General features: G+C 46.7%; 1 protein-coding gene across 1 annotated transcript; it reads left to right on the plus strand.

The window, feature by feature from the left end:
- Window positions 1-5,074: 5,074 nt before the first annotated feature.
- PMEL (premelanosome protein) lies at window positions 5,075-25,687 on the plus strand. Its single transcript, XM_069230598.1, has 12 exons — window positions 5,075-5,222; window positions 10,060-10,197; window positions 10,852-10,998; window positions 18,742-18,882; window positions 19,166-19,327; window positions 19,932-20,423; window positions 21,409-21,741; window positions 23,050-23,172; window positions 23,671-23,767; window positions 24,185-24,390; window positions 24,704-24,794; window positions 25,273-25,687. The coding sequence occupies exons 1-12, from the start codon at window positions 5,132-5,134 to the stop codon at window positions 25,433-25,435; spliced, it is 2,184 nt and encodes a 727-aa protein (XP_069086699.1). The 5' UTR covers window positions 5,075-5,131; the 3' UTR covers window positions 25,436-25,687.
- The last annotated feature ends 358 nt before the right edge of the window (window positions 25,688-26,045 follow it).

A 26,045-nucleotide genomic window follows, 5' to 3' on the forward strand; every position in this document is an offset into this window, starting at 1 on the left:
CTTACCGTTGGTTGCATCCACGGCGGCATGGATTTTGGGCTCCATCGATGAGCAGCAGCAGCGACAGGACATGTGTGATCAATGGTGGCACAGGACATGTAACACTGCCTGCAGGTGAGTTGCTTCTTTTATGCTCTCTGTTTCCGCCGGCTGGGACGTGGTGGTTAGACCGCCACAGTCATGTTGGTGGTGTTCAACATCATAACGTGCCCGGTGGAAACACTGACTCCTCTGGGCTCTTTGTCCTGTCTCGCCACCACGGCGGTCTGCGCTGCCTGGCTATGCTGACAGGACCGAGGCCCGCTGGCATCATAATACAGTGGTTCGACTGCCAATTCATTGGCGGTCAGACCATTGCCATGGCACTGCATGAACCTCCAAACTCGTAATCAGGCCCTAAGTGCTGGACAAAGCAATATACAGAAAAAAACTGTTATTAAGTGACTGGCAGAGATAGTGTACTTAGCAATATGAAAAAGCAAGATGGAAATAAACAAATAAAACAAACTGGAAAGTACGTGAAGTAGCAGAAAATAACAGAGAACAAATGTGCACACGAAGAGCACAGGAAAACACATGGGGTGTGACAGGGAAGAAGCACATGTGGGATACAGATCAAGAAAACATGCACTCCAATTAAGTGCTAAAATAAACAAGCTTTTGCAAAACCAATAGGTCTCGACCTTTGGCACCTACTGACATTGACAAAGTTTTTAGCCATGCGATATTGCATATCCAATGGTTTGTAGCATGGCTAAAAGAAGTCAAAATAAGCCCATAACATGACTGGTTGTGTCATTTTTTGGGCACATGCTCCGGTCAAGCGCTTCCTTACAAAATGATGCACGTGCTTTTTTTAAATGTTTGCTTACCTATCCAAGTTGGATCAGAACACAAAAAGAAAAAAGTGGTGTGAGCGATGGGGCGAATCAGCATGGAGGGGGGTGGAATCAAAGAGGGCAGGGGTGAGGAAGCAACAGGATGGCAGGGAAAAGCAACACGGGTGCAGGAGGGTAGCAACACAGATAGAAGCAAATCAATCTATAACATGAAAATCATTGTGCAAAGCAAAGCAGACAAACACAGTAATAGAGGAAACGCATGCACTCACTTGGATTGTTTAGAAAAAGCGTGATTAAAGGTTTTCAAAGTACAAATATGTAAAGAGTAAGAAAATGCATTTGAACATAGGAGGATAAGGAAGTAAGGCATTTGGTGAAATGGTTTAAATGTAAAGCACTCAGGATAGCATATTGAAAGGCAAAGCCTTATAAAAGTGAAAGCGTTTGTAAAAGCAACTTGAAGTGTAAAGTAGTGGTAAATATTTTTTTTATAATGCTATGAAAAGAAATGTGATGAGAGAAGCTGGCAAGCAAGCTGAGGAGTAAAAAGAAATGCACTGTCAGAGAGAGCAGGCTTTGACCTAAAAAGTAGCTCGCTGAATTAGGTGAGCAGTGGAAGCAGACAAGTCACCCAATGGAGAGATTGGTAAAGTAGCCATGCTCAAGGGGAGGGACAAACACGAGAAGAGGAAGGAAAGCCATTCAATAAAAAGCAAGCAAATGAGAGTGACGAATAAGCAAGACAGTGGTAAGCAATGGACAGGCTCTAAGCCCACTGTAAGTTTTTGGTGTGCTCCACAAGAGGCTTTCGCCTAAACACAGCTACAAACTATGTGGTAGGTCTGGCCTAAAAAATGAATCGGTCAAACTATGTTTTCTATAATGTCAAGAAATTCATTATATGTAAATATGTTCCTTTTTTTAAGGATAACACAAGGTTCCGAGAAGTGCTTGACACAGATAAAGCACAGGTAGCAACAGTGCAAACATTTCTGAATGGGTATATCACTTGCAATATCAGTGCAAGATTCCCTAGCACTCAGGATGAAGTGCAAAACTAGCAATAGTGCAGCAGGTGCAGTGGCACCAGTGCCAGGGGTGAGAGTGGCCCACTACACACTAATTGTGTTTGGCCTTAAGTATTCACAATTGTTCCATTTTCCTATTTTCGCCCACTTTTTCTGAACATTTTTATGTAGAAACCCTGAATCCCTTGAGAAAGGTAGGCTCGCTACAACAAACTTTGAGAAGCACCAGTACTGCAAGTAAGTAGTTCAGGTGAAGGAAGTGGGCACTTTGATTGGGAGAAGTGGGCAGTGGCATCTCATGAAAAATCCTGGGTACCTGCATGTATTTTTAAAATGTATTTATTTATATATATATTTATTACAAATTAAGCAGTGGTCATCACCCAGTCAGTGGTCCCTGTTTCTATGGGCTTTTTCTCATGCTCACCGCCGCTCCAAGATCACACCGGCTTTCATTAACGTTAAACTCTTGCAACTAAATGCCCCCTTTGTCATCTAGACTCTTGACCAAACCTCCAAGCCACACAGTTAGCCCCATTGGGGACTGACACAACTGCCAAGTTTCCTAGATCCATGCATGATGTGTTGCTCCAGTCCAGATTTATTATTTGAATTCTGGGACTTGTAGTTCTGTTTTATAATGGAATAAATAAGACTACAAGTCCCAGACTTCAAAGGAAAAACCTGTACTGGGACAGCACATCGTGCATGGATCTGGCAAACTTGGCAGGGCTGGACTGAAGAGGTTGGGAGGAATGCTCCAGATCACCAAAGACATTGGGTTTCCAGCCCTGGGCTTTATTGTAAGCAGGTAATGCTTTTGAGGTGTTGTGGTCTCAGGTCACCTCCAGCAAACAAATGTAAACTAACACTCCTGATAGTAATGGTTTGTTAATGAAAAGCCCAGGACTGAAAACAAAGTGTTCATGATGACCTGGACCAAAGCGGGTTACAATAGTCTAGGGTACCAAGATATCTACATCTCACTGGGACACCAGGATTCCAGTCCTGAGCTAGCCATTTAAATCCATACATTGTGGGAATAACAATCCTGCTTCTGTTCAAACAAATCAATACATCTGACAACAATTTGTAAAAAGTCTAGCGTTGTGTGAGTTGTGCCACTCGGCAACAAAGAGTCAGGGGTGTAAAAAAGGAGCCTGCGGCGCAGGGGACCCCCGAACACTTCAAGGGGTTCCCAACCCTTCAGGGGGCCCCGTTAAGCTCAGGTACAATGAATATGTGTGAGATGTGTGAGACTCAGAGGCTCCTCGTCGCATTCTGCAGGGGCACACTAACCATGACATGTCTGTGTGGTACAGCTACTCCTGGCCTCAGAAATGACTGCTTTGTTCCACAGGGCCTGATTCACAAATGTAAGCTTACACTTTTGTGCAAGTTCACTCTTTTTTGGTATTCGCAAACTATGATTTAATAGTAGCTTTTTGAGTGCAGAGACCCCCTCGCAGTTGGGGTAGAGAACTTCACACATAATAAGATAGGCCTGTCCTATCTTTTTATGTGCGGAGTCTCCACAGTCCTACATTTATTAAATAATAGGTTGTGAATACTGAAAAAGAGTAAATTTACACAAAAGTGTAAGTGCCCCTTTGTGAATCTGGCTCATTGTTTCTATAACTCTCCCGTGCCAATCACTTGGCTCCTTATCGCTCTTAGGAAGGAGTTAACATTATGATACATTCTTGCATTTGGAGTAACTTTTTAGTCTAAACCTAGGAGAAACTGCATCGGTCTGGCTGTGAAAAGACTTCTTGTGGGCATTCTGAAAGCTTCCCTGGGAATACATTCCACCCATTGCTTACCACTGGCTCTGTGGTTTGAAACACATTTTCTGGCTTTGTATTTGCTGACTTTATTTGTTTTAGGCTGTCCAGCATGTCCTTGTCCCGCCTATGAAGCAAAGCGTGTCTGTCTACTCATGTTCATAAATAGTCACGTGCTTACTCGATCTCACATAATCACTCGTGCTAGTGCATAGCCACTGACAGTTCAGGAAGCGTAAATGAGAACAAATGAAAACACATTTTTGGTTAACAGACCGCCCACCCCCGTCTTTATGATCATTCAAGCATAATGGATAGTCTTGTTAATGGCGCATGAGGGATAATCTGTGCCCCACCCCCCTCATGATCATCGGAATGCCCTTTGAAGTTATGAAGGTGGCCGAGAGGCACAGAGAAATGAAGGGTTAACTGGAAGATTGTTGAGGGAGGAGAGACAAGAGAGATGGAGCGAAAGAAAGAGAGAGAGAGAGAGAAAGAAAAACTTGGCCGCCATTAGTTCGAACCGCGACAGGGAGTGGTGTTCCCCTATTGCAGAGAGCTGCAGGCACTTGAAGGTCAGGTGTTCCCATTTAAGAAAGATAGCTCAGTGGGTCCATGCACATTCTGCGGATATTTGAGTCAGCCTTTAGTTAGAAAAGTGTCCTATTTAGTTTGAAACTGTGTCTGTGACTGGTAGAGTGACCAGATTTCACGGATTTCCCCGGGCAGTCCGGTTTTCAGAAGACTGTCCCGGTGCTTCCTGTAATTTTAAATACATAGCCCGGTTTTGGGGACAAAGGTCAAGTGATCCTGCAAAGGAGAATGGAAAGGTATACTCTCATTAAGTAGTTTATCTTTTACACATACGACAAGCCAGGAATATTGGTGTTGTCAATGGTTGTTGGTTAGCTAAGTTAATAAGCAACAACGGCGTCATTGTATATGACATTGAAAGTGGACATCTTCTGAAATGACCAGACCGTGAAAGAACTGTTGCAAGTCTTGTTGAAGTTACATCAAAGACAGTGAAAAGTAGCGCTATTGCAGAGTTAGGATTTTTGTTTCACCCTGAATGTGAGGGCAGAAATGGGGAGGCCGATGGGGATCCGTCTCAGCACCTCTTTTTAGACCCGGCCAACTTAACGCCCTGCCAGGGGGGCTCATTGTAGAGGCATCGCCATGGATAACGTAATGTAAACTTAGATTGAAAATGCAAAGATCGGGACAGGCTGTAAAAGTAGGGCTATTTTTATGTCTGGCCTGTCCCATATTTTTCTTGTCAGAATCTGGTCATCCTAGTCCGTGGGCATCAAGCAACCTTCAGAGAAACTGCCTCGTGGTGGTTCTTCTTTCGGCCTTTCAGAGGGTCCAAAGGCGTGTCCGTCCGGAGAGCCCGGAGTCTAGGGGCGTGTCCTTACTCCCGAGGGGGCGCTTATAAAGAGCTCTGGGCCCCGCATCTCTCAGTGCGGGAATCATCATGGCTGGCGGAGCGATGCAGAGCGCGGCTTGGTGGGCGGTTTGCTGGGTGTTGCTGGCTGTGGCTGTGGCTGCGGCTGCTGCTCAGAACCGTGAGTACTCTCACCCCTCTCCCCCCCCCCCCCTACCCTCCTCCACTTCTGGCCATCAACCCCATCGTTCACCTTGCTAAAGATGTCGGACTGCATTGCCTTACTCTCGGCCCTACCACTGTAAGCGAGCAGTCTCTTCTGCTTAAACGCTGTACCTGGTTAGTATTTTATTTGCTGGCGTTTTCTTCTAAACTAGAGAAACTAGCATTCTCTGATTATTAATATTGTCTGAATTTATCTCCTTATCGCTTCTCTCTGGAGCGATCTAGTGCTCTTTGCAGTATGACCTCCGGCTTGCTTCCCCAAAGCAAGGCACGCTCTTGCTTTAAATACAACGTGTCTCTTCTGTGCTTCATGTAGACGTTTTCTATAGTTGATATTTGTAGGGCAGTGATTGTCGGTATAGAGAGCTCAAGCTTGGGACCATATTGAGTGCCCACGTTTACTACTTCCATGGGGGAGTAGTTTCTGGTACTTGTAGTCTAGTATAAATTCAGGACTACAAGTCCCAGATTTCAGAGCTCACTAGCCGATGGGATGAGTAGTGCCTAGATTCGGAAGACCTTGGCGCGCTGAATCTGGAATAAGGCATAGGTGTACATTTACTAGCGCAGAATGGGTGCTCTCTGGGGCGTGGGTCACCGTCCCTATTGGTGCCTGACTGGATACCTGGTGCTTTTGGTGTTCTGCAGCCCCCTAACACGAGTAACTCGCAGTTCGGTTCCTGCGACCACACGAGCTGAGGTATAACCTCTGTTGGCACAGTAAAGCTAGCTTCCTCGCTGAGGAATAAGGGTTGGCCTGTTTGAGGTCTCATGCATCCCTTACCCCAGAGGGGACCTGAGGTTTCTCTTGCACAGCGGGGAGCTAACCAGGGTCTCGCGAAAGCACTTCCCGCACTCTAGGGCGACCACCTTACTGCAGTCTCCAGACGGGAACTTTTCACGCAATCGTGGACCTCAGGTGTTCTAGTCTAACTTCTATTGAACTAATTACACTACAATACCCAGAGTGCGCCGGGATATTGCATAAAAGTCCAGGTCTGGAAACGGTGTCCACAGTGACCTAGCGAGAGGTGGTCATTCGAGCCCATTGCAATACACATGCAGGGGCTTGGAGGTCCGTACTTGTGATGGGATGCGTGACAGGAGAGTTCCTGTGGACAAAGGACTTCTCATGTCTTCTCCTGAAGGCCGATCAGTGGCGTAACCAAAAAATTGCGCCCCCCCCCCCCCCTGCAGAATGTGAGGAAGGTCACCAGAGCCAATATATCCTAGACATATTATTTTCTCTTCAGCTGCCTTCTCTGACACACACGGGCTTGAGTTATACTCCTGACTGCAGATGTGTATCTCACCCTTTTGTGGTGGGGTTACAATACAGCGCCCCTCGTCAGCGACGCCCCCTCTTGGCACTCTTGGAGTGTGAATCTGCAGGTGTGTTTTTTATTTCCATGAATTGATGGAACTGAAGTAATGCAACGGAGTCTCTTGGCACATTAGTAGGCAGATGACATTCACCTCCTGTTTAGCCTGGTCCAGTAAATGCAGGCCTCGCTGTGTAGAACCACTCGACTGACCTCTACACAAGTCTGGTGGGCGTTGGCCAACTCACCTTTCCTCTCCACTGCAGGCCTGGAAGTGTCTTCCTCTATAGAAGATGAACTTCTTCATGGAAAGATGGGACATATTCTTGGGTCTAGTAACTGACTCTAATTTCGCTTGAGCTCCAGGTAGTCGCTGTCCCTAATTCCTGTTTACGTGCCTAAAAGAGTATGCGTACTGTAATCAGGAGTACACTGGGAATGGGGTCAAGGAGTGTAGGGGTGATCAGAGACATGGCTGAAAAAGTGAAAATGGCAAAACGTGATGCAGTCAATTTCTTGGCATTTCACCTGCAGGTACCTGTGTATAAAACAAAATGCACACCCTAAATTAAAGATATATATGCAACTTAAATGTATATGTGGGAAATGCAATTTTCCAGTAGGAAACCTCAGTTGGTTAATGCAATCTCCAACTGCCTATGGCTATCACCGATTCGTATCGTGATCGGTGCACTCGGGAAATACCGACGTGTGTAACTGTAAAAGGTCCAATCCTGTTCACACTACTCTGTGAATGTGCCAGTTTAAAACTACCCTACAGTATACATAAACTGTCGCAAAATATACAAACATTTTTAAATGTTTACAGTGCTTTACAAAACTTTGTAGTAGACTCTTCGCTCCCTGCACTGGTTGATTTCCAGCGCACAAAAAGAGCTATCCAAAGCTCACTGCTGTCCCTAAAGCACTGACTCCAACTCCTGACCTGGGCGCCTCGATCCGCTGTCCTCGATCAGGTAGGGGGCACCATCAGCACAGGCCTTCGGCCTAAGACCCTGAGTCCGGAGCGCCGCCCGCCACCCCCATGTACTTTGCAAGGTGGGGTGGCGTGGAGCTCACCTTTTTCTTACGCCAGTGCCACCTGCAGAGGGCGCTGCCTAGAGCAGCCTCTGCTCAGCCGTTCGGTAGCAGCCCGCCCTTGTGTGCATCAGCACAGGAAGCCGCTTACCTCGCCTAGGTTCCCTTCTGGATGTTGGTGTAGGTCAGCTTGTCTCTTCAGGGAGACAAGCGTGGGAAAGTGTGCCCACAGCTGGAAAACGACCCTTCCCAAGGTTGGCCTATTCCCGAGCGCCTGGCTGCTGGGGTGGTCCATGCTGGCAGCCCCTTGAAGCAGCAGTGCGGTCTCCCCTGCGTAGGAGTCTTGCTTGTAGACCTGCGGCCCCCCACTGTGCAGGAGCCTCAATGTGTCTAATCGGACCCAAATGTTAGCTGACCTATAGGTGTAAATGTGGCTTTACCTACTTTAGCCATCGGGAGCTTCGCGCCCTCGGTGTTACTGTAACTGGCACCACCAATCCCTAGCTCATAGTTAAATGATGGTCACGACCATGACCTTCTTTAAAAAGGGCATTCATGTGACGCAGAGCAGCGTTCCTGGGGGGTGGGGGCTTTCACAACTTGGGTCTCGCCCCCATTCACGCCCTGACTTAATACTGGGTATTTGGGGACTAACACCTCCGTTTCGGAATAAGACTTACAATTTCACTCGTTCCCTCTCTTCTGGAGAGGGGGTGGGTGGTTGACGAGTTTAGTTCCCAGACGCAAGTACTTCTCAAGGAAACTGTACTAAACCTTGTGAAATATTTGGGGGGGTGTATGTCGTCGGTGGGGTGACTGTCTACCGACCCTGGGCCGTTGGTCCGTTCTCGACATGTCACCCCTCCGTTAGGTCTCCTAACAGGGAGTGTCAGTCCCCCTTGCCCCCGCTCTTCTCCTGGGCTCCCCTCTGCATGACGGGGTTCTGATCCCACCTCAGCTGAGCATCACATGAAGCATTCCTGACTGGATTGCGAGGCGCATGTGACCCCCGCACCGCTGGCAACCAGTCACATGCTGTACCTGCTGCTCCCCCACGGGCCTCCGGTGGGGGACGGCGGGAGGGGCAGAGTTGCCCCCGCCCTTCCCTCTAGGGGTGTTGGCATGGGTAAAGCCCCGAAGCTTACTGCCTTAGGATCTCTTTCACTACCATTTATATTTAATACCCACTTGTGCACTGTCTCCTTCCGCCTCTATGCCCCTCTGGGAAGCGCGCACAGAATTGGTCGCTTGTTCGGTCTAATCTCAGTTCTATGCGAGTGTTTGAAGTAGGTGTGCTGCTGCCTAAATATTTACAGGGGATACAGTAATAAATGCCACGGTTACAGGTGAAACGTTGATATGAGGAAGATCATGCAGAAGAGTGAAACGAGGAAGGTTGAAGTGAGGATAAGCAAGCGGAGCATTTCAGAGCTGTGGGAGAAGGAGCTTCCGTGAGTAACAGCGCCTGCAAGGAGAGTGGTGTGAAGGGAAGATGGAGTACACACCACTCCCCTCACAGACCGTTCCTCCCTCCAGACCTTAGTAATGCTCAATTCAGACTCCTGCATTTCCAGAAGCGAAACACTCACTTCTAATTCACTACATAACCACTGGTACTTTAGCTGATACAGCTAACAAGCACTGGCAAAACACAGTTCTGGCTTGTTTGAGGTGTCTTATGATGTTTCTGGATATAACCGAAAGCTCACTGTGCCACAAATACTTGTTTGGTGGCATTCTCCGAAAAGCAGACGGTGACAGTGGCACATTCTAAGCCATGCCTCCACTTACAGACAATCTTATTGGAAAGGATTTCTAGCTACACTTCTTGGCGCCACAACCCCTTTAGTGACCAACTATTTTATTATTATTTTTTTAACCCCACTTAAAACCCAGGTTATTGTGGGGGTGCACTGGTGAAAAGTTGGTGGGATAGAACTGTAACAAACTTGTGATGGTGCTGAACTCAAGATGGGAGTGTGGGGGGCACAGTTATTGCTCAACCTGAAGTAACTACTCTGAAACAATCTTGTGTGTGGGAGGCAGGAAGTACCCGGCTTTGATTGGATAGACTTCAGATGCCCTGGGAGAGGGAACCAAAATGTATCCCACTTTGCTTGCGTTTATTCGGGACTGTAGCTTCGATAAGCAGAAAGAGCACCCTTGTTCCCCTTACATTGTTAATCACTTCAGACGTCCTATCCCAACAAACTGCTGAATACCCGAGGGTCCTACGCCCTAATGATCATGTGGTAATCAATGTGCACGCCATAGGGTGTTGAATCTCCTCTAGGCACTTGGTCAGGGTAAGACTGCTGTCTGTGGGTTGGGCAAGTTGGTAGTACAAAATTACACATGCGCTTCGCAGAACACCCTGATGCGGTGGTAAATTTTCCTGCAGTTCTGATGTATGACAACCGTCTGTTAACTTAGGTTCTCAGGACAGATTGCGGCAGAATGGGGGTCAAAGCCAAGCACGGAGTGGACCCCATCCAGCCTACAGATCCTGGAACACACAGCTCTATCCGCTGTGGCAGAACGGGAGCTCCAGGCAGAGGGATTGCTGGAGAGGTGAGTACACTGAGGCCAGCTGCTATAAGGGCGTGTTTGAGTAATGGAGGCTGGCAGAGGGGGTGAAGTGTTATAAATTGAAGTTATTTTTGGTGGCTCCTACGCAGCAGAGGTATGGTGTCTATTCCTTTATCGATCTCGGTATAGGTACCAGTTAAGACTTCTTTGCTAGGGCTCCAAGTGGTCTCTGGCAGTTTTGATTTCCCTGTATGCTTGCTGTTAAATGCCTGCAATAATATATAGGCCACAAGTCACTACCTGTGACTGTCTTCACTGATCTACTTGCTTTTCAATCTTGACCTTACTGCCTGTTTAACAGCCTTAACATCCCCAGGTTTGTGGCATCAAGAGCTGCTTCAGTTTTTAAACTGACCTCCTCCACCAAAAATGACCCACAACCTTTTCAAAAGCTACTTGCTGCTTTACCACCTCTAAACAATGAGCTCCACATTCTTGTTCACCTTTCGGTGATGGTGTAGTGTTTTGGTTCAGCAGACGTTTGTAGAAATGCAGATTTTTCTTTTCCACCAATCTGGTCACCACCCTTCCACTTGATGGACAATGCCCTCACTGTTAAAGGTTCAGCTTGATGATACATTATGGTGTTGGACAGTCTGTACCCTTGATGGAGTGGTCTGTATTGGCTTCTTGCAGGTGGCCAGGTGACATTTGAAATAGGCAACGATGCTCCAACCTTGACTGCAGCAAAGACTACATTCTCAATCAAGCTGAACTTTCCTCACAACCAGACTATGTTACCCGATGGACAGATTGTGTGGAGCCAGAACTGTACTGTCAACGGTGAGTTTGCATTTTAAAAAAATGCAATCCGATTGGGAGAGGGCATTGGACTTTGTCAATCATGTACCTTTTTAGAGGCCAACGTTCCTTGTATGCAGTGTGTTTTCCATTGGTAATTTTTACATTGTCTTTTCTAATTTTGTCTTAATGTAGGCTTGAGTATTTGCTGGGATGGAAAAGTCCCTTGCCTTGTGATGTATGTGTATCCCTTCTCAGTGTCCGAACTGCAGTGATATTTTGATCATGAGAACATGGATCATGTGTGACCTATGCCCTAGGCCAGTCATGGACTCCAGTCTGCTTAGACCCTTAGGAGGTGTATCTGGACTTCAGTAATCTGAAATTAAGTAGCATGTGCGGTGGTGGCAACGTACTGTTTGACTAATCTGCAAATAGTTCCAATTTTAATCACCACTAGAGTTGGGCCTCCTGGCCCACTCTAAAGTTTGTTGCTGTGCTTTACTAAACCCTTGGCTTGCATTGAGTTGTGTGCAGCACAAGGATGTTCGTGTACCTGAGACCATACAGTGCAAGAGAATGACATGAAAGGATAACGCAAAATATGGCACGGGCACCCGGATGTATGTGTGCCTGGGAAGAGGCGCAGGATTTTGCTCTTCATGAAGAGCACAGTACATGGAAAACACTTTCATTTTGGGAGGCCCAGAGCTTGCTGAGTAGGAGGAAAGGAGGTGGAGTGGGGGGGGGGGGGGGGGATCGATCTGGGAACTGCTGCATTTTTTTAAGGGCTGGGTTGGGTGGGCCATACACTGGTGGAAGAAAGAACCAGGCTCTTCAGTGTGAGTTCTTTCCTACTGAAAGGAGGTAACTGGTCAAAGGGTCTTGAACAGCCTCACCTTCCTCAGATGTGCTAAGAGTACGACTAGGGGGGCCTTTGGGTAGCCTTTTGAAGCACTTATCACTGAGGCACACATCCAGCTTTGCACTTTAGGCACTCCCTTGGATGGTGCTTGAGGCTATCAAGAATAAAATCTGTCCTGCTGTGATGTTCCTCTAGAGGAACTACATTAGTAAGAAGTAGGAACTTCAAAGTTAGCAACCCAAAACACTAACACAAGACACTAAAATCACGAGTGCCTGAGTGGACTATAAAGGGGGGGGTTTGCGACTCCTAAAAAGCTATCTATCAGCGTGGAGAAGCTCAGCACAAGTTCTACCTGTTGTGACCAGGACTGGGGACTAAGGGTCTCCCATGCTGGGTGAGGGGGCATCAACCAGGAAGATCAAGAACACTTCTTGAGCCTGTAGCACCAGCTTCTTCCTGACCCAAGGCCAGTGGGCCCTGTGAGGTGAAGGTCACTTGGAAGGAGACAGGTCCAGTGGGGATCTTGTTGCATGGATCCCAGGAGAGTTGGGTCCAGTGGGGATCTTGTTGCATGGATCCCAGGAGAGTAGCGTGATTCTGGTTTATCAGGACTGCTGCACTAATCTGGCTCCTAGCCAGTATGCTGAAGTCATGACTGAAGGGGCTGCAGTGAAGAATGTGTTACCACCTTTGGCGCTGCACTGCTGTATAGCACTGTTGCCTCCACAGTGCCATGACCCAAAGAGTGCAATCACTTTCTTTGTGCTCCCAGTATGCCAGGTGAGCTGCTGTTCTGAGGACAGTCTCCCTTATGTACTGCTGTGACCCTACCCGTATGTCAGGAGGAAGGGGCCATGTAAGGACTCATGATCTTCATTTCATGATCCATGACATGGAGACAGAACATGATTTCAAATCCCCATCTGGGAGCATCTGATAACTGCTCCCATCCCTTCATCCCAGGAGACACCACATCAGAGGAGCCCTGAGGACCATGTTGTCGTCTTGCCATCTGGACGCAGCTGGGCTCTTTAGGGGCACCCAGGTACTGTCAATCTTACCCATTCTTGTGGAATGGCAATTCAGACTGACCATTGGGCTGAGGGCCCTGCAGACACTGCTCTCAACTGACCTGCTGCAGTGCAGGGTCTAAGCTCTTGCTAAAGAGCCCTCAAAGAATTGAGATTTGAATACCTTAGTGGGGATTTTGTCACATGAATGGGTAAGTAACCACCCCCATAAACGGAACTGGGACTGGCTGTCCTGGGTAATACTACTAGGACTTGTCTCAGTCTGTAGATATTGTTTGCACTGTGATGTACTGAACTTTACTGCTAGGTTTAAAAAAAAAAAAAAAAAAAAAAAACTTTGTCCGGTCAAATAGTTGTTGTATGTAAAATAATTTGGCATTATTGGATATATTTTGAGATGTGTAGGCTCGCCTTACACCTATGTCCCCACTCCCTGAGAAGCCTTGGATAGCTCAACTTGTGCTACTACTGAGTAAAGTGCTGAAGGGAACTTGGGGCAGCTGTTCAGAACCCGTAGTAGGCTGGTCCCTGGGACATCAGGAGTAAGAGGTCTTGAGCTCGGGTGAGCCAATAATTCCTGCTTGCCCCAATGCCTTCTGAACAGAGCTGACACTAGTTGGTGGTAAATGGGAACCAAATTCCTTCAGTGCACACTGGAAACATGAAATGAGTATTTAGCCAAAGACTACTGTATTGCAGCGTCGTACACTTCATCTCAACTGCCCGATCCCTCCTGTTTCCTGCTTAAGGAGCCGCCATTCTAGAAAACGACTAAATACTTTGCTGTTTGTGGCAGGAGAAGCGGTTTTCGTGACTGATACCCCTAGTGTGCTGGGCAGCCATGCCCAGTAGGAGTTATTATAATTTAACAAATGCTAAACTGCTGCGCTCGCTTTGGTTACGTGAAGAATACGCCTGCCGGGCGCTTGAGGTAAGCGGTTCGGTGAGGCCCTGCTATAGTATGCAGGTGCACACGCTGCCGTGGTTTAATGCTTTGCAGGGTATGGGTGGTTCCCAGAAGTAACACTTCAGTCTCCGATGACCCGGGTGGCTCGTTCCTCTGCTGTATGTGTAAAGCTTGCTTTTCTTTTTAACGTTAGTTCATCACTCCCACACAGTGCTTGAAATGGAAAAATAGAAGTGCAGGTACTCTATCAGCGGACCTGCTTGTTTCTGAGGAGTGCCTCTAATCTCCAGTTAAAAGTATTACACTTGTCTTGAGGTGCAGGTACTCTCCCACCGCAATAAGTGTCAGTACTCGATACCGGCCCATTTAAAGCACTGCCCCATAGACAGATAAGCAACGCAAAGCCAGGTTAACTTGTTAACCGTATTTCCGGGCTGGAAGGTTTTTTGTGAGCTTCTCTTGTGGCTACTGATATATAATATATATTTTTTTGTGTTCTCGCTGTGTAACGTGTTCCCCACCCCTTAGTTTGACCTTTCCACTCTGTGGAAGCTGGACAATATAGTCGTCTCTGTATACGGTTTCCACCTCGGCAGGGTCTGCCTCGCCTTTATTAAGGGGTTGTCTCCGATTGGAGTTAGTGGGCCGCTGATCACAGGGTCAGGTGACTGGTGATGGCTCTCAAAGGCATTAATCTGCTCCCCCTGGCCTGTGAAGCATGCGAAGTTCAACCCTCGGCGTGTAGAAATGGCTCGTTCATAGCTCTGGAATCTTAATAGGAGTGTACTGGATTTACCGTTTTAAGGGGAATGTCCACTGACCTATTACAAGTTAATTGCCACACTATGGCGATTCAGTCATGGCCCGGTAACGGCAGACCTCTAAATTTGATTAAACCTGGATTTGCTGTGTGCAGTCCTCCTGCAGGTTGTTGTATACCTTAATTACTGGGCGCCTTAAATTCTGGACAAGACTCCAAGCTTGTCAACTTGTGTCCTTGTTACGGGACCTCTTTGTTTGGAGAGTGTTCACAAACGAGGGTTGTGTGGTGCCTTCTAGGCTAGCAGGCCAGTGGTAGCTGGTGATGTGGTGGTCTCCATCATAGCCACCACTGCACCCCTGAAAGATTTGGGGCCATCCGTGCCCTGCCTGCTGGAGATCTGCAGAGTGAGGCAGGACATTGCATGCTCGTTGAAGGTAAGTGTTTCGGGGGCCAGGGTCTGGATGGGCCAGCAGGAGATTGATTGTAAGCTTTAGAGTAGTTGGGCAAGTAGAAATGATCTGTGCTAGGTCTGGATCTCCTGTCAGCATTGGCGACTGGTTTGAGAAGAGGACTTGTACTGTTGTGACATTTTAGGATTGGGGTACAAACACTAAGATCATATTGAGGGGAGATGCTGTATCTTTCAAATGATGATTAGACTGAAGTTCTGCTGACCTCGCTGAGTAAGGTGGCCCACGCCAGAGTGCATAGGAATGTATTGGCCACCTCCTTCAGGTAGCCACTAGAAAGAGCAGTCCATCTTTAGGTCCCAGCCTACAATCCTCATTGTGGCTTCGTTCACAGCCCATGGTGAGAACCTCACTCCGTCATCACTGTCACTTTCCTGTGCTGGACTTATGAGTGACAGCCTAATGCATTCTGGGTATTGTGGTCTTGGTTAGTGTCAGTTGACCGAATTAAATCAACACTTGATGGTCTTATTTTAGTGTGGCAAGCCCAGGACTAGAAACAGTGTCGGTAACAACTTGGTGAAAGTGGCCACCGAAGTTGTAGGACTCTGGATTAAAAATCTTACAGCAATACATTCCAAAACCACTAACTCGTGTGGTGGCAGATAGCAGTGTGCACCTACCTTCCTCTGTCAATAACACAGGCAGTAGCAAGTCCTGCCTCAGAGCAGGATCCTGCAATGGAGGCCTCCATCAAATTAAAGATTCTTAGTACTAGCTTACTGACTTCAAAAAGATGGAATTGTGAAAGTGTGTTGCTAGAACACGCAACTTGTTAAGCTCTGCACATCAAATTTATTCCGCAAAGCCATTTTCCTGAAAACTCGTTCCCTATATCCAGCCTATGCGTTTGCATCTAGAGAGATGGAAATGGTATTGTCTGGATTTACTGTGCCCCAAGATAACAAAAATTTAAGAGAAAGCAAGCACATTAACAATACTATCCTTGCAATTAATGAATTACATTTCGAGCCGAGACAGTTTTTTTTTTTTTTTTGCCTGAAGTGCATGTGCTGTCTTGCAAGACATTTGGGGCCATATGTATAAACACATTTTCCCATAGACCGAATGGGCAAAACCCTTTCATACATCTGGCCCTGGGTGAGTTTAGTATTGCTAATTAGTTTTATCTTTACACTCACTTGCTGGCTTCTCCTTGGTCAGCGGCTGCCAACTTCACTTCCTTTGGGCCACGTACTTTCACCCTTTCACTGGTCGTACTTTCAGAACTACCTTTTTTCTTTGTGTTGAAGCACTCCATTAGAGTGCATGTGTTTACAGGCTGTCTCCCTCGTGTTTCTCTACCCCACTGCCCTACTCCTCATTCTAGCACCCTGTCTGTTACCTGTATGCTTTTGGTCCCCACCCAGCACCCATGTTGGTGCCCTTCCAGACTGGTTGCTAGACCAGACCGGGGATGTATCATTTTCTGGGCGGGCATGCATGTTTAAAACTGGCATGCACCTACAAAATGTGCCCCAGCAAAGGGGGGAACCGGGGGGATTCGGGAAGAGTTAGTGGTGTGTTTTTTTTTTTTTTTTTTTTTTAAATTGACTGTCCTTTATGCTGTACCTCATGAGCTTTGCTGTACAGCACAAGGAAACAGATTGGAGCCTATAGGTCTCACGGTGAGACCTATTGACTTTGGCTTTGAAGCTCAGGAAACTAGGTTTGGCAATCACTGACCTTTCCTTGATGCCTGATTGGCAGGCACTGGCAGCACTCAAATACTGACATCAAAGTCTCTGAAGGGGGAGGTGGCTAATTTTTTTTTTCCATCCACATTGTGCTCAATGTGAAGAAGGGCCTTGGGCAGAATGGGGGCCCCTTGAAGAGTTGAAAGGGGGGGGGGGGGCTTAATTGGTGTGATTACCTCAGCAGAGGTACTCTGCTTTGCTTTACAGAATGGCCCCATGGGTGGGGGTGGGAATGATTTATGGTTTGCGTTAGTCTAACCAGTGATGCCTGGCACTTGGCTGGACTGACAAAAGCTCCCATTGCCAGTCACCCTAATGTATATAGACATCATTGCACCTCACGCGTGATCTGGAGTAAGCAACAGGGTGACGTCACCAAACCTCTTCTGGAAAGAATGAAACCAATGTCTGACCTGTGTTTCTTTGTGGTAGGGCTTCTGGAGGGCATGGGCGTCAATTCACCAAAATGCCAGGGGTAGCTGAAGTGACATCACACACCATTTGACCTTTACTTTGGCTCACACATACACACAAATTCACACTCTCAGATGAACACTCCCCTTAAAGCATGCATAAAATACATTTAAAAGCATGTTTTACTTAACTTAGTTGCCAGATAGGGTCATATTCCAGCAAATTAAATTCCTTATGTATTACATTAATAGTGAATTATCTTATTCACTATTTGTGTTCTAAAGAATCTGACAGGAAAAAATAGGAAAAGGAGCTCCAACAGACTTCCATTAGGACGATCCTTCTCAGTTTTGAAGGAACTGGTTTGGCCACCTTTGAGGTTCCAGTGGGGTCACAAGGGACAAGCCAGAGGTTGCAGCGCCAATAGCCCTGTCCCCCTCCCCCCCAAACTACGTCTATGCTGGAGGATCCTGTGACATGGGGCCCACCTAATCTATACACTGACAAGTTTTACCGTTTCACAGTAACCTCAGTTCCATGTTACTATTACCCACCCCATGACCGCACCACGTAGCCCCATGAAGAAGTTAATTATGCAGCATGATAAACAGAGCAGATTCAGAAGGCGTGGACAGAGTGCAATGTATAAATTAAATAGAAGATACAAATAAACACTTTGTATGTATAAATAATGCAAAATGTCGTCTTTATTCTGTCTCCCCTCATTCTCTATCAATGAATCCTCCATCCCCACTCTGACTCATCCCAAACCATTCTAGTACTTTGATCTGCAAAATAACCCTGCCTAAGCTCTTCCCTCTACCAAATCTGTTTACTACCATCTCTCCAACAACCCTACTAAATTCTCCCTTATTTATCTCACCTTTGACTCATCCAAAACCCTCCTGCTATGATCTCTGTAACCCTTTCCACAGACTTCTCTCCATCTCTCCCTTTACTCACCCCAAAGCCTCATCCTATTACTATAAACACCCAATTAATACGTCTGGATTTTTCTCTCCTATCCCTCCATTACTCTAGTTAATCCAACTAACAAACTCACATATCCTCTGCTCAACTTAGCTCATAATACTGATGCTGTACTCGTATTTCCCTATACTAATTCCTCTTTGCTAGCAGAGTAGGATGCTGCTCACCGAAAAGCACTTCGATGCCTCATCGGGGGTAGTAAGCGCTATATAAATACAATTAGAACTACATTACAATCTGTAGCTGGTGCTCTCCATACAATCTGGTTTCATAAAAGGGATATTAACGTAAGCAGGGGCACTTAGTACCAAATACTTACACAAAGCTTGGGCATGGAGCTCGAAAGATGTATAAAGTAGAAAACTGAAGCTTTGAACCAAATTGGGAACCCACAAGTGGTGTGGTGGATGGCAGTTGTGCTTTCTCCCCCCCATTATCTAGAAGACTCACCTTGCATTTCCCGGTCACATGCTGAATACTTCCATTCAACAACCCTAGATGCAGGTTGTTGTGCTTGCCTTGAAACCACTCTTGCTTGAACTCTGGATTCATTATGTTTAGAATTGCAAAATGCGGAGTGTTTTTTTTTTTTTTTTTTTTTTTTTTTTTTTTGTCTTCTACAATGTGTCTTTTCCGCACTCACAGGCACTAGTGTTCTCTCTGGGGATTCAGTCTTTCCAGATGAAGCCTTGGAAGGATCAGATTGTGTTTTTCCAGATGGGCAGCAATTTCCTGTAGATGCACAGAGGAGAAGGAGCAAGTTTGTGTACGTCTGGCAGACTTTGGGTAAGCCTTGCTTTCATTGGCTTAAAGTTGTACTGTCCTTAAAATTTATTTGATTTTTACGGGTATTGTACAGACTTTGGTGGTAACGTCTTTGGCTAATGAGTCGGAGAGGGTATATCCCATTGAGTGGCCCCATCACAGTAAAATCGTGGCAGATTTTCACTTGCTCACTGAGTGTTAGTGGGTGCTCATATGGAGAAGGGCTGCACCATTACTATACTTGTGGTTCAATAATTCAAGTTCTCAATTGATCTAATGTGAATCCTCTGGTTTTCAAATGCAGGCAAGTACTGGCAAGTAGTGGATGGCCCCAGCTCTCAACTGACAATCAACACAGATGATGTCCCTCTGGGCTCCTACACCATGGAGGTGGTCACCTACCACTACAGAGGCCGCCAAAAGTTCATTCCCATTGGCCAAGCCACATCTCAATTCACAATCATCGGTGAGTGTGCCTCCTGTGGCTGCAGGAACAGGTCACCAGTAAGTTGATTCCCAGATCCTTAAATTCTAATAGACGTTAAAGCTGGACTGCAAATGTTCCTACTCTTGCACAAAAGTAGGTAGCAGTCTCCAGAGGAGCAGAGAATATAGCAACCCTTGAGTAACTGCTACTGAAGTAGGTGTTAAATCTTCTACATTTGTAGACCCCCATGACATGAGATTACTGGTTGTAACTTAAGTCCTTGTTCTATGTAATTAGTAATATGTAATTCATACCCCAAATGGCTGCCTAAAGAGCAGAACTGTTTTGATACTGCTTGTGTATATGCAACAGTTCTGGTCATTCGAGTCTTGACTGCTCTAAACATTGTTTTGCATGGTTTCATGAGTAGCTTTGGGGCCCCTTCTTGGCAGATGGGCAAGTGCTTGGTAAATTGAAGCTTGCACAAATTTAACTAAGTGCACATGCAGATACTAGATCCATATGCTATGCAGAGTATGTTAAAAATGTACCTGGGTTGCAGCAATAATGGGATGGAGTGTCTGCCTGCCCACACAGTGCTCAGTGACTGGAGATCATTCTAATTGTCATTTCTCTTCTTTAGACCAAATCCCGTTCTCTGTGTCAATCTCTCAGATCCAGGATCTGGACCAGGATGACAGTCGCTTTGTTCAGAACAGGGCCATTGCTTTCAATGTGAAGGTACATGACCCAAGCCAGTACCTGCAAGAAGCAGACATCTCCTACTCCTGGGACTTCGGTGATGAGAGCGGCATCCTCGTCTCCCGTACTACTGCTGTCACCCACACCTATGTCTCCACTGGTACCTTCCGACCTCAGGTGGTCCTACAGGCTGCCATCCCTCTACCAGCCTGTGCTACGACAACTGGTGGCACAATGGCTGTTGCAACCACACCAGCTCCTGAGGAGCCAGCTACCATGGCTCCTGGAGAGGCTACCACTGAAGCTGGTGAGGTTACCACCCCTGCTGGAGAAGCTACCACAGCTCTTGGAGAAGCCACCACTGCAGCATCTGTGGTCACACAAGGGCCAACCACTGTGGCACCAGCCACCCCAGCACCAGTAGAGACAACAGGTCAGTGCTTAAAACAGTAATACAACCATGTGTCCAGGTACGAACATTTCAGTCCTATACTAGGAGCTAGAAAGGGCAATGCTGCTTGTACTAGAATGCTAAGTGGAGAAGCTAAACACATAGCTTAACTAGTCATTTGACATAAGGCAACATGAGACTTCAGAATGGGCAGCATCTTCCTACAGCTCTGGTGCTGCACAATGTTTAACTTAAAGGCTCAGCTTGTTAGTTCTGTGGCATCGCTGTGCATTCCTGCCTGACTTACTCCAGCATTTTAAATCCATTTAATCCCTTTAGCACACGGTTGGACCCTCGGTCTGCTTGTATCTAGTGGTGGTTTCACCATTTTCATTCTAAACCTCACCTCTTTGGATAAGTATCAAGAGACCATATGGTAGCTTCAGTAGAATATTAAATGCCTGAGCACAATGGTGGTTGGTCCAGTTTCCTATGTAATTGCATTTTTATCTTGAAGCCAGAATAATTTGGGAAGTGGTTTTAAACCCCTACTAGATAACTGACCTAAATGGCTTGGCCTTTAGAAAGGCTGAATAAACTGCAAAGATGCCATGCTTGTGTTGCCTGTATGGTCAATCGGCAGCTGTATACTCTAGTAACAATGGTTTCTTGGCTTGTGAACCAAGACTGAAAGGCTGTGTGTGTGTGTGTGTGTGGGGGGGTGTGTGTGTGTGGGGGTGTGGGGGGGGGGGGGGGTGTGTGGGGGGGGTGTGGTGGGTGTGGGGGTGTGTGTGTGTGGGGGGGGGTGGGTGTGGGGGTGTTTGTGAGGGTGTGGGTGGGAGTGTGGGAGTGTGGGTGTGTTGGTTGGGGGGAATTTAGCACAGTACAAAGAAAGGGTCGGACATAGCCATGCTGACTGATTTGTACTGTGTCTATATAGGTAAAGAATTGTGTTGGTGCACCACTACAATGTTGCCAATATATCATATTAGCACTGGAGACCAAATATGTTGTGTTATCCCTTTAGTGCCAGCGTCCGTCTCTCCAGTTGCTCCTTCTGAACCCGGAGCGCCTACCTCAGAGTCCACTAGCGCCACTGCAGGAGCAGTCACCCCTGCATTGCCCACTGGCTCTGCCTTTGCTGAAGTGGGTACCTCTGCAGGTGCTTCCGTAGTCCCAACAGCTGCACAGACTCCAGCTGTTGTGGTAGTGTTTGAGGAAGCTGCGACTACTCCAGAGCCAGAGGCCTCTCCAGCTGTGGAATTGTTGCCGGCTGCCCTTACTGTTGCCCCAGCATCTCCAGTGGTGGTTTCTACAGTCAACGCTGTCCCTTCTACAGAAAGTATCCCAGAAGCCACAGGTATGGTCCCAGTAACTTTGTAGTCACCTTTTTTACAAGTTCCTTCAGCAAGAATATGGTCGCGTTTGCTGTGACTGCACTCCATTCCTGTAAGATCCAGAGCAGAATCCAATGGGATGCCGAAGTCTATGAAAGCATCTTTGTCGAATGTGTCATCAGTTGTGTTGTCCATCAGTTCTCTGGCACAGCTGTCCCAGAGAAGGGCCTGCCTTTGTGCTAGCTGATCACGCTCCACAGTACTATAGGCCTGGAGAAATGGCCAGTGTGTAGTTCAGTTGTCAGACACATAATGGGAAATAGCTTAGTTTTGCTATTTTAACAACCTAGACCAAATCGGGTTGAAACTTCTCTCACCTACATATGGTTCTACTCCATAAAGTTTGCTGTGCTACAACTCAGCCATACCAAAGGCTTACCAGGCATTTCGAGTAACATGCATGGGTCTTTGTCTGCAACTGGATGTTATTCATTGGGATAATGGATTTCAGTAGTCTAACATTCTAGAAAACAGTTAGCATTACTCACAATCCCAAGACATCTAAGGTAGGACGCACTGTAAACCATTAACTTAATTTAACTCCTCCTTACCCTTCAGTTAAATGTGACATTTGAGTCGTTGGAGCAGAATTAAGTTTGGCAGCAGCTCAATGTGGTTCTTTATTCAGTGGTGGTTTTTTATTTTATTGTATTTTTTTCTGGGAAAGGGAGGGGGGGAGGGGGTTGCGCGATGTGCTGAGAAACCATGTTAATTTTAAATAGTTTCGAACTGCTGGGTGAATTCCACAGCATAGAGGTTCACAACAGATCTTTTTGTGTTTAAATTAGCACAATTTATTTTAGTTGCTGAAGTTGCGGTGAGGGGGGTAGCAGGTGGGAGATGGAGGCTCTGCCCTGTCAGACATGCCACCAAGCCATGATGGAGACTGGGACTCCACCCGTGGAATTAGACTAATCTCACACGTGTGTGTGATCACGCAGATCACCGTGGGTCATATGGCTACTTCGAAGTTGCACATAAAACGTTTTCACCATGTATGTGGAGTGCTGCCTATCTGGAGCAAAAGGGTGCTTCTGCTAAAAATGGTTATTTTGGGACTCAACCTGGCAAAGGCTACAGTCCGGCTCAAAACCTCACTGGCAAATTCTACCAGGCTATGGCGAGCCATTATTAAAGTTGGATGCCCTAATGTGTACAGTAAACTGACCAAGCCCAGAGTCATCGGCAGTTGACAATCGCTGGGGGTTATTTAGCAGCGAAGCATTGCCATAGTTATTGTGAACATTAACACGTCTTTCATTCCTGTATAGAGGCGCCAGTTGAAGTGCTGGATGAATCACTTGTGCTGGTGAAACGCCAAGCTCTCGAGAACCAGCCCAGTGACTGTCTGCTGTACCGGTATGGCTCCTATGCCACAGACCTGGAGATTGTGCGTAAGTTTGCCTTGGGCAGGGAAATGCTGGCACTGGCTTTGAATGCGGTGGGGATGATTCCGTGGCTGTGGAATACTCAGCACAATCAATTGTTCTCAGTAACTGCTGCCTGGCTTGCATGGCTATGGAGGGTCGGGAGCCTATAAGAGGATTCTCTGCCTCAGGCTGAGGAAGGTTTAGCAAGAACTTTCCTTTTGGGAATGTAAGATGCTACACTCAATACCAGGTACATCTAATAGTGCAACTATGTTGAGGTGGCTGGCAGCAGTCCTGGTGAGTAGATGACAGCTGGGTGCCTGCTTTGCTTTAAAGCATTAAAGTTGCGGTGGGGGGGGGGGAGAGAAGGAAATCTGGTTTATGGCACTACTGGTGAAGGTGTTGATTTAAAAGTTTGATTGCAGGGAGTGGTGTGGGAATGGTTGTAGAACCAGTTGTTCCAGAACAGCCCAGTCTTTGCCTATGTGTGGGGTTATTACTAATTCTCCTTTCTGCTTACAGAGGGCATCGAAAGGGTGGAGATCATCCAAATGGTGCCTGCATTAGCCATGGAAGGTCAAGAGAATGCGGTGGACTTTACAGTCACTTGCCAGGGGAGGTGAGGCACCAGCATATTTAAGGGTGTGGGAAGGAAGGTCCTCTGTGTTCAAAACTGTTCCCAAGGGCAGCAGGATTAAGAAAATGGATTTATTTTTCAGTGGGCTGGTGAAGTAAGATTAACTTTTTGTCGTAATATCAGCTGCATGAAAGTAAATGTGGTGGTAATTGAGAATATAGTGCTACACCAAGACTCGTTTCTGATTCTTTAAATCTATGTAGGACCTGCTTTGGACTCCCTTTAGGACTGACTTTTTGGTCTGCACATGTGCAACAGGTCCCTGATACTAGCTCACGCTATAGCACAATCGCAGCTAAAAGTAGCGGGTGCTTTCAGTAATTCTTTTATGCCTTGCTAGCCCGCATCATTATGTTCCCCTCCTTGTGCCCCTCATAGTTCTGATTACTTTCTTTCCAGCATCCCCAGTGATGTCTGCACCACTGTCTCGGACCCAGATTGCCTCTCTGCTCAGCAGACCGTGTGTAGCCCAGTGCCACCATCATCCAACTGCCAACTGGTCCTGCGTCAGCTTTTCAATGGCTCTGGTGACTACTGCGTCAACGTGTCCCTAACCAATGCTGTCAGCCTGGCAGTTGCCAGCGCCCAAGTGCGGATCAATGGCGGTGAGCACCCTATCCTTCATGGTGGAAGCAAATTTTTCAAGGCAACAGTGGGTGGTGCGTTCAATTACAACAGATGGTGACATTCTGACTCCACGCTGGCCTTGAATGTACGCATGCTGGCTGTATGAATTGCTGAACGGTTTGAGTGGTATATATCCTACAAGCAGTTGCGGTCCAACTATGCCTCAGCCTCCCTGTCTGAGCAGCTTTGAAGGGCTGCAGTGACTTGCTTTACATGGAGGGGTGGGGGAGAGGAAATACAATCTAACAATGGCTTCTGCTATCTACAAAGTTGTGCTTTTTGTCTTTCCAGGAAGCAGCACCTCTGCCACAACAGGATTTGCTACATTTGTTGGGGTCCTGGTACTGGGTCTTGCTTTGGGAGCTGTGGCGTACACCTACAGGTGAGCAGTACTACTGTGAATCCTCTTTGTAAGCATCTGCTGTCAGGCTTTGATAGCCTGGGAAAAGCCCACACATAGCAGGTCGGGATTATCTGGCCTAAAGTCCAGGTCCTTTTTCGAAGAAAGGGAGGGCACAAGATTTGTAATTCTTTCTGGGACTTTCTTTAACTAGTATCCACAGAAATGTGTGGGGCCGGTGTTCAAACAGCCCTCCACTTTGCATAAAGAAGGCTCTGCCTTTTAGTTTGCTTGTCACTTACTGGAAAAAAATTGCAGTTGTAAACTGCTTTTAGAGCAGTTCAGCTTTATGGGACATGTATAAGATTGTTTGTTTGAATGTTACCTCCTGAAAAGTTTATAGTTTGAGTCTTAAGACTGATATCGGAGTCTCACTTCCTCTGCGCCATCTGTTCTATACTGGGCATTTGTTTCGAGCAAACAGGCTTGATGTGGCTGACAACTATTCATTGTTTCTCAGTAGGTACAAGAAGCGGTATACTCTACTCCCCAATGGCCTGGAACCTGTGGCTAGCAGCAGGTGGATCCCTGACAGTTCGTCACTGCGCCTCTTCTTCAGGAATGCACTAGGCCGCACACTGAGTGGAGAGACCAGCCCGCTGTTGAGTGGGCGCATGGTCTGAGCATGGAGGTTACAAGGCGTGTGCCTTGGAGTCCACCTTGAGTGAAGGAGGGCAGAACCTGAAGATGGATTTTAAGGGGTGCTGAAGGGAATATTTAGGGGACGTCACCTTCCGTGGCTGGTAGGACTGTGCAGTTTAGTAGGTCTGAAATACCAAAGTGGTCCTGGTCCCACAGACGGATGGGTCACCCAGTCCTGTGACCATTGCCAAACTCTGATCATCTGAGAATAAAAAAATTCTTGTGACACCTTGTATCTTGTGTTTGAGTTTTGGTTAATAGTGGGAGCAAATCGTTTTTGAAATTGTAACGGTTTATGTACAGTCTCCTCGGGTGGAGTGAGAAATTTACTTTACTTGTAAAGTAAAACACTTGACACTAACACAACCTGACTACATAATGGTTAAACCGGTTTCATTGCCTGGGCCATCATCACTCTGTCCATTGTCACTCTTTGAGAATTTGATTTTTTTTTTTCTATATAAATATAGAATATGCTCCAATGCAGGGGGATCTCCAGCCTCGTCTGTAATGAACTACTTGTGTTCAATGGAAAATAATCATTATCTGTTGTATTGGGAACACATCAGGCAAAATTAGATTAGTGGCCAT

Source organism: Pleurodeles waltl, chromosome 4_2, assembly GCF_031143425.1.
Source record: "Pleurodeles waltl isolate 20211129_DDA chromosome 4_2, aPleWal1.hap1.20221129, whole genome shotgun sequence".
In the NCBI taxonomy this organism is placed as follows: Eukaryota; Metazoa; Chordata; class Amphibia; order Caudata; family Salamandridae; genus Pleurodeles; species Pleurodeles waltl.

Coding starts and splice junctions, on each gene's coding strand:
- PMEL (XM_069230598.1), top strand. CDS start 5,132: ATGGCTGGCGGAGCGATGCAGAGCGCGGCTTGGTGGGCGGTTTGCTGG. Junction 10,198..10,851: donor GCAGAGGGATTGCTGGAGAG/GTGAGTACACTG, acceptor GGCTTCTTGCAG/GTGGCCAGGTGACATTTGAA. Junction 23,173..23,670: donor CACAGACCTGGAGATTGTGC/GTAAGTTTGCCT, acceptor TTCTGCTTACAG/AGGGCATCGAAAGGGTGGAG.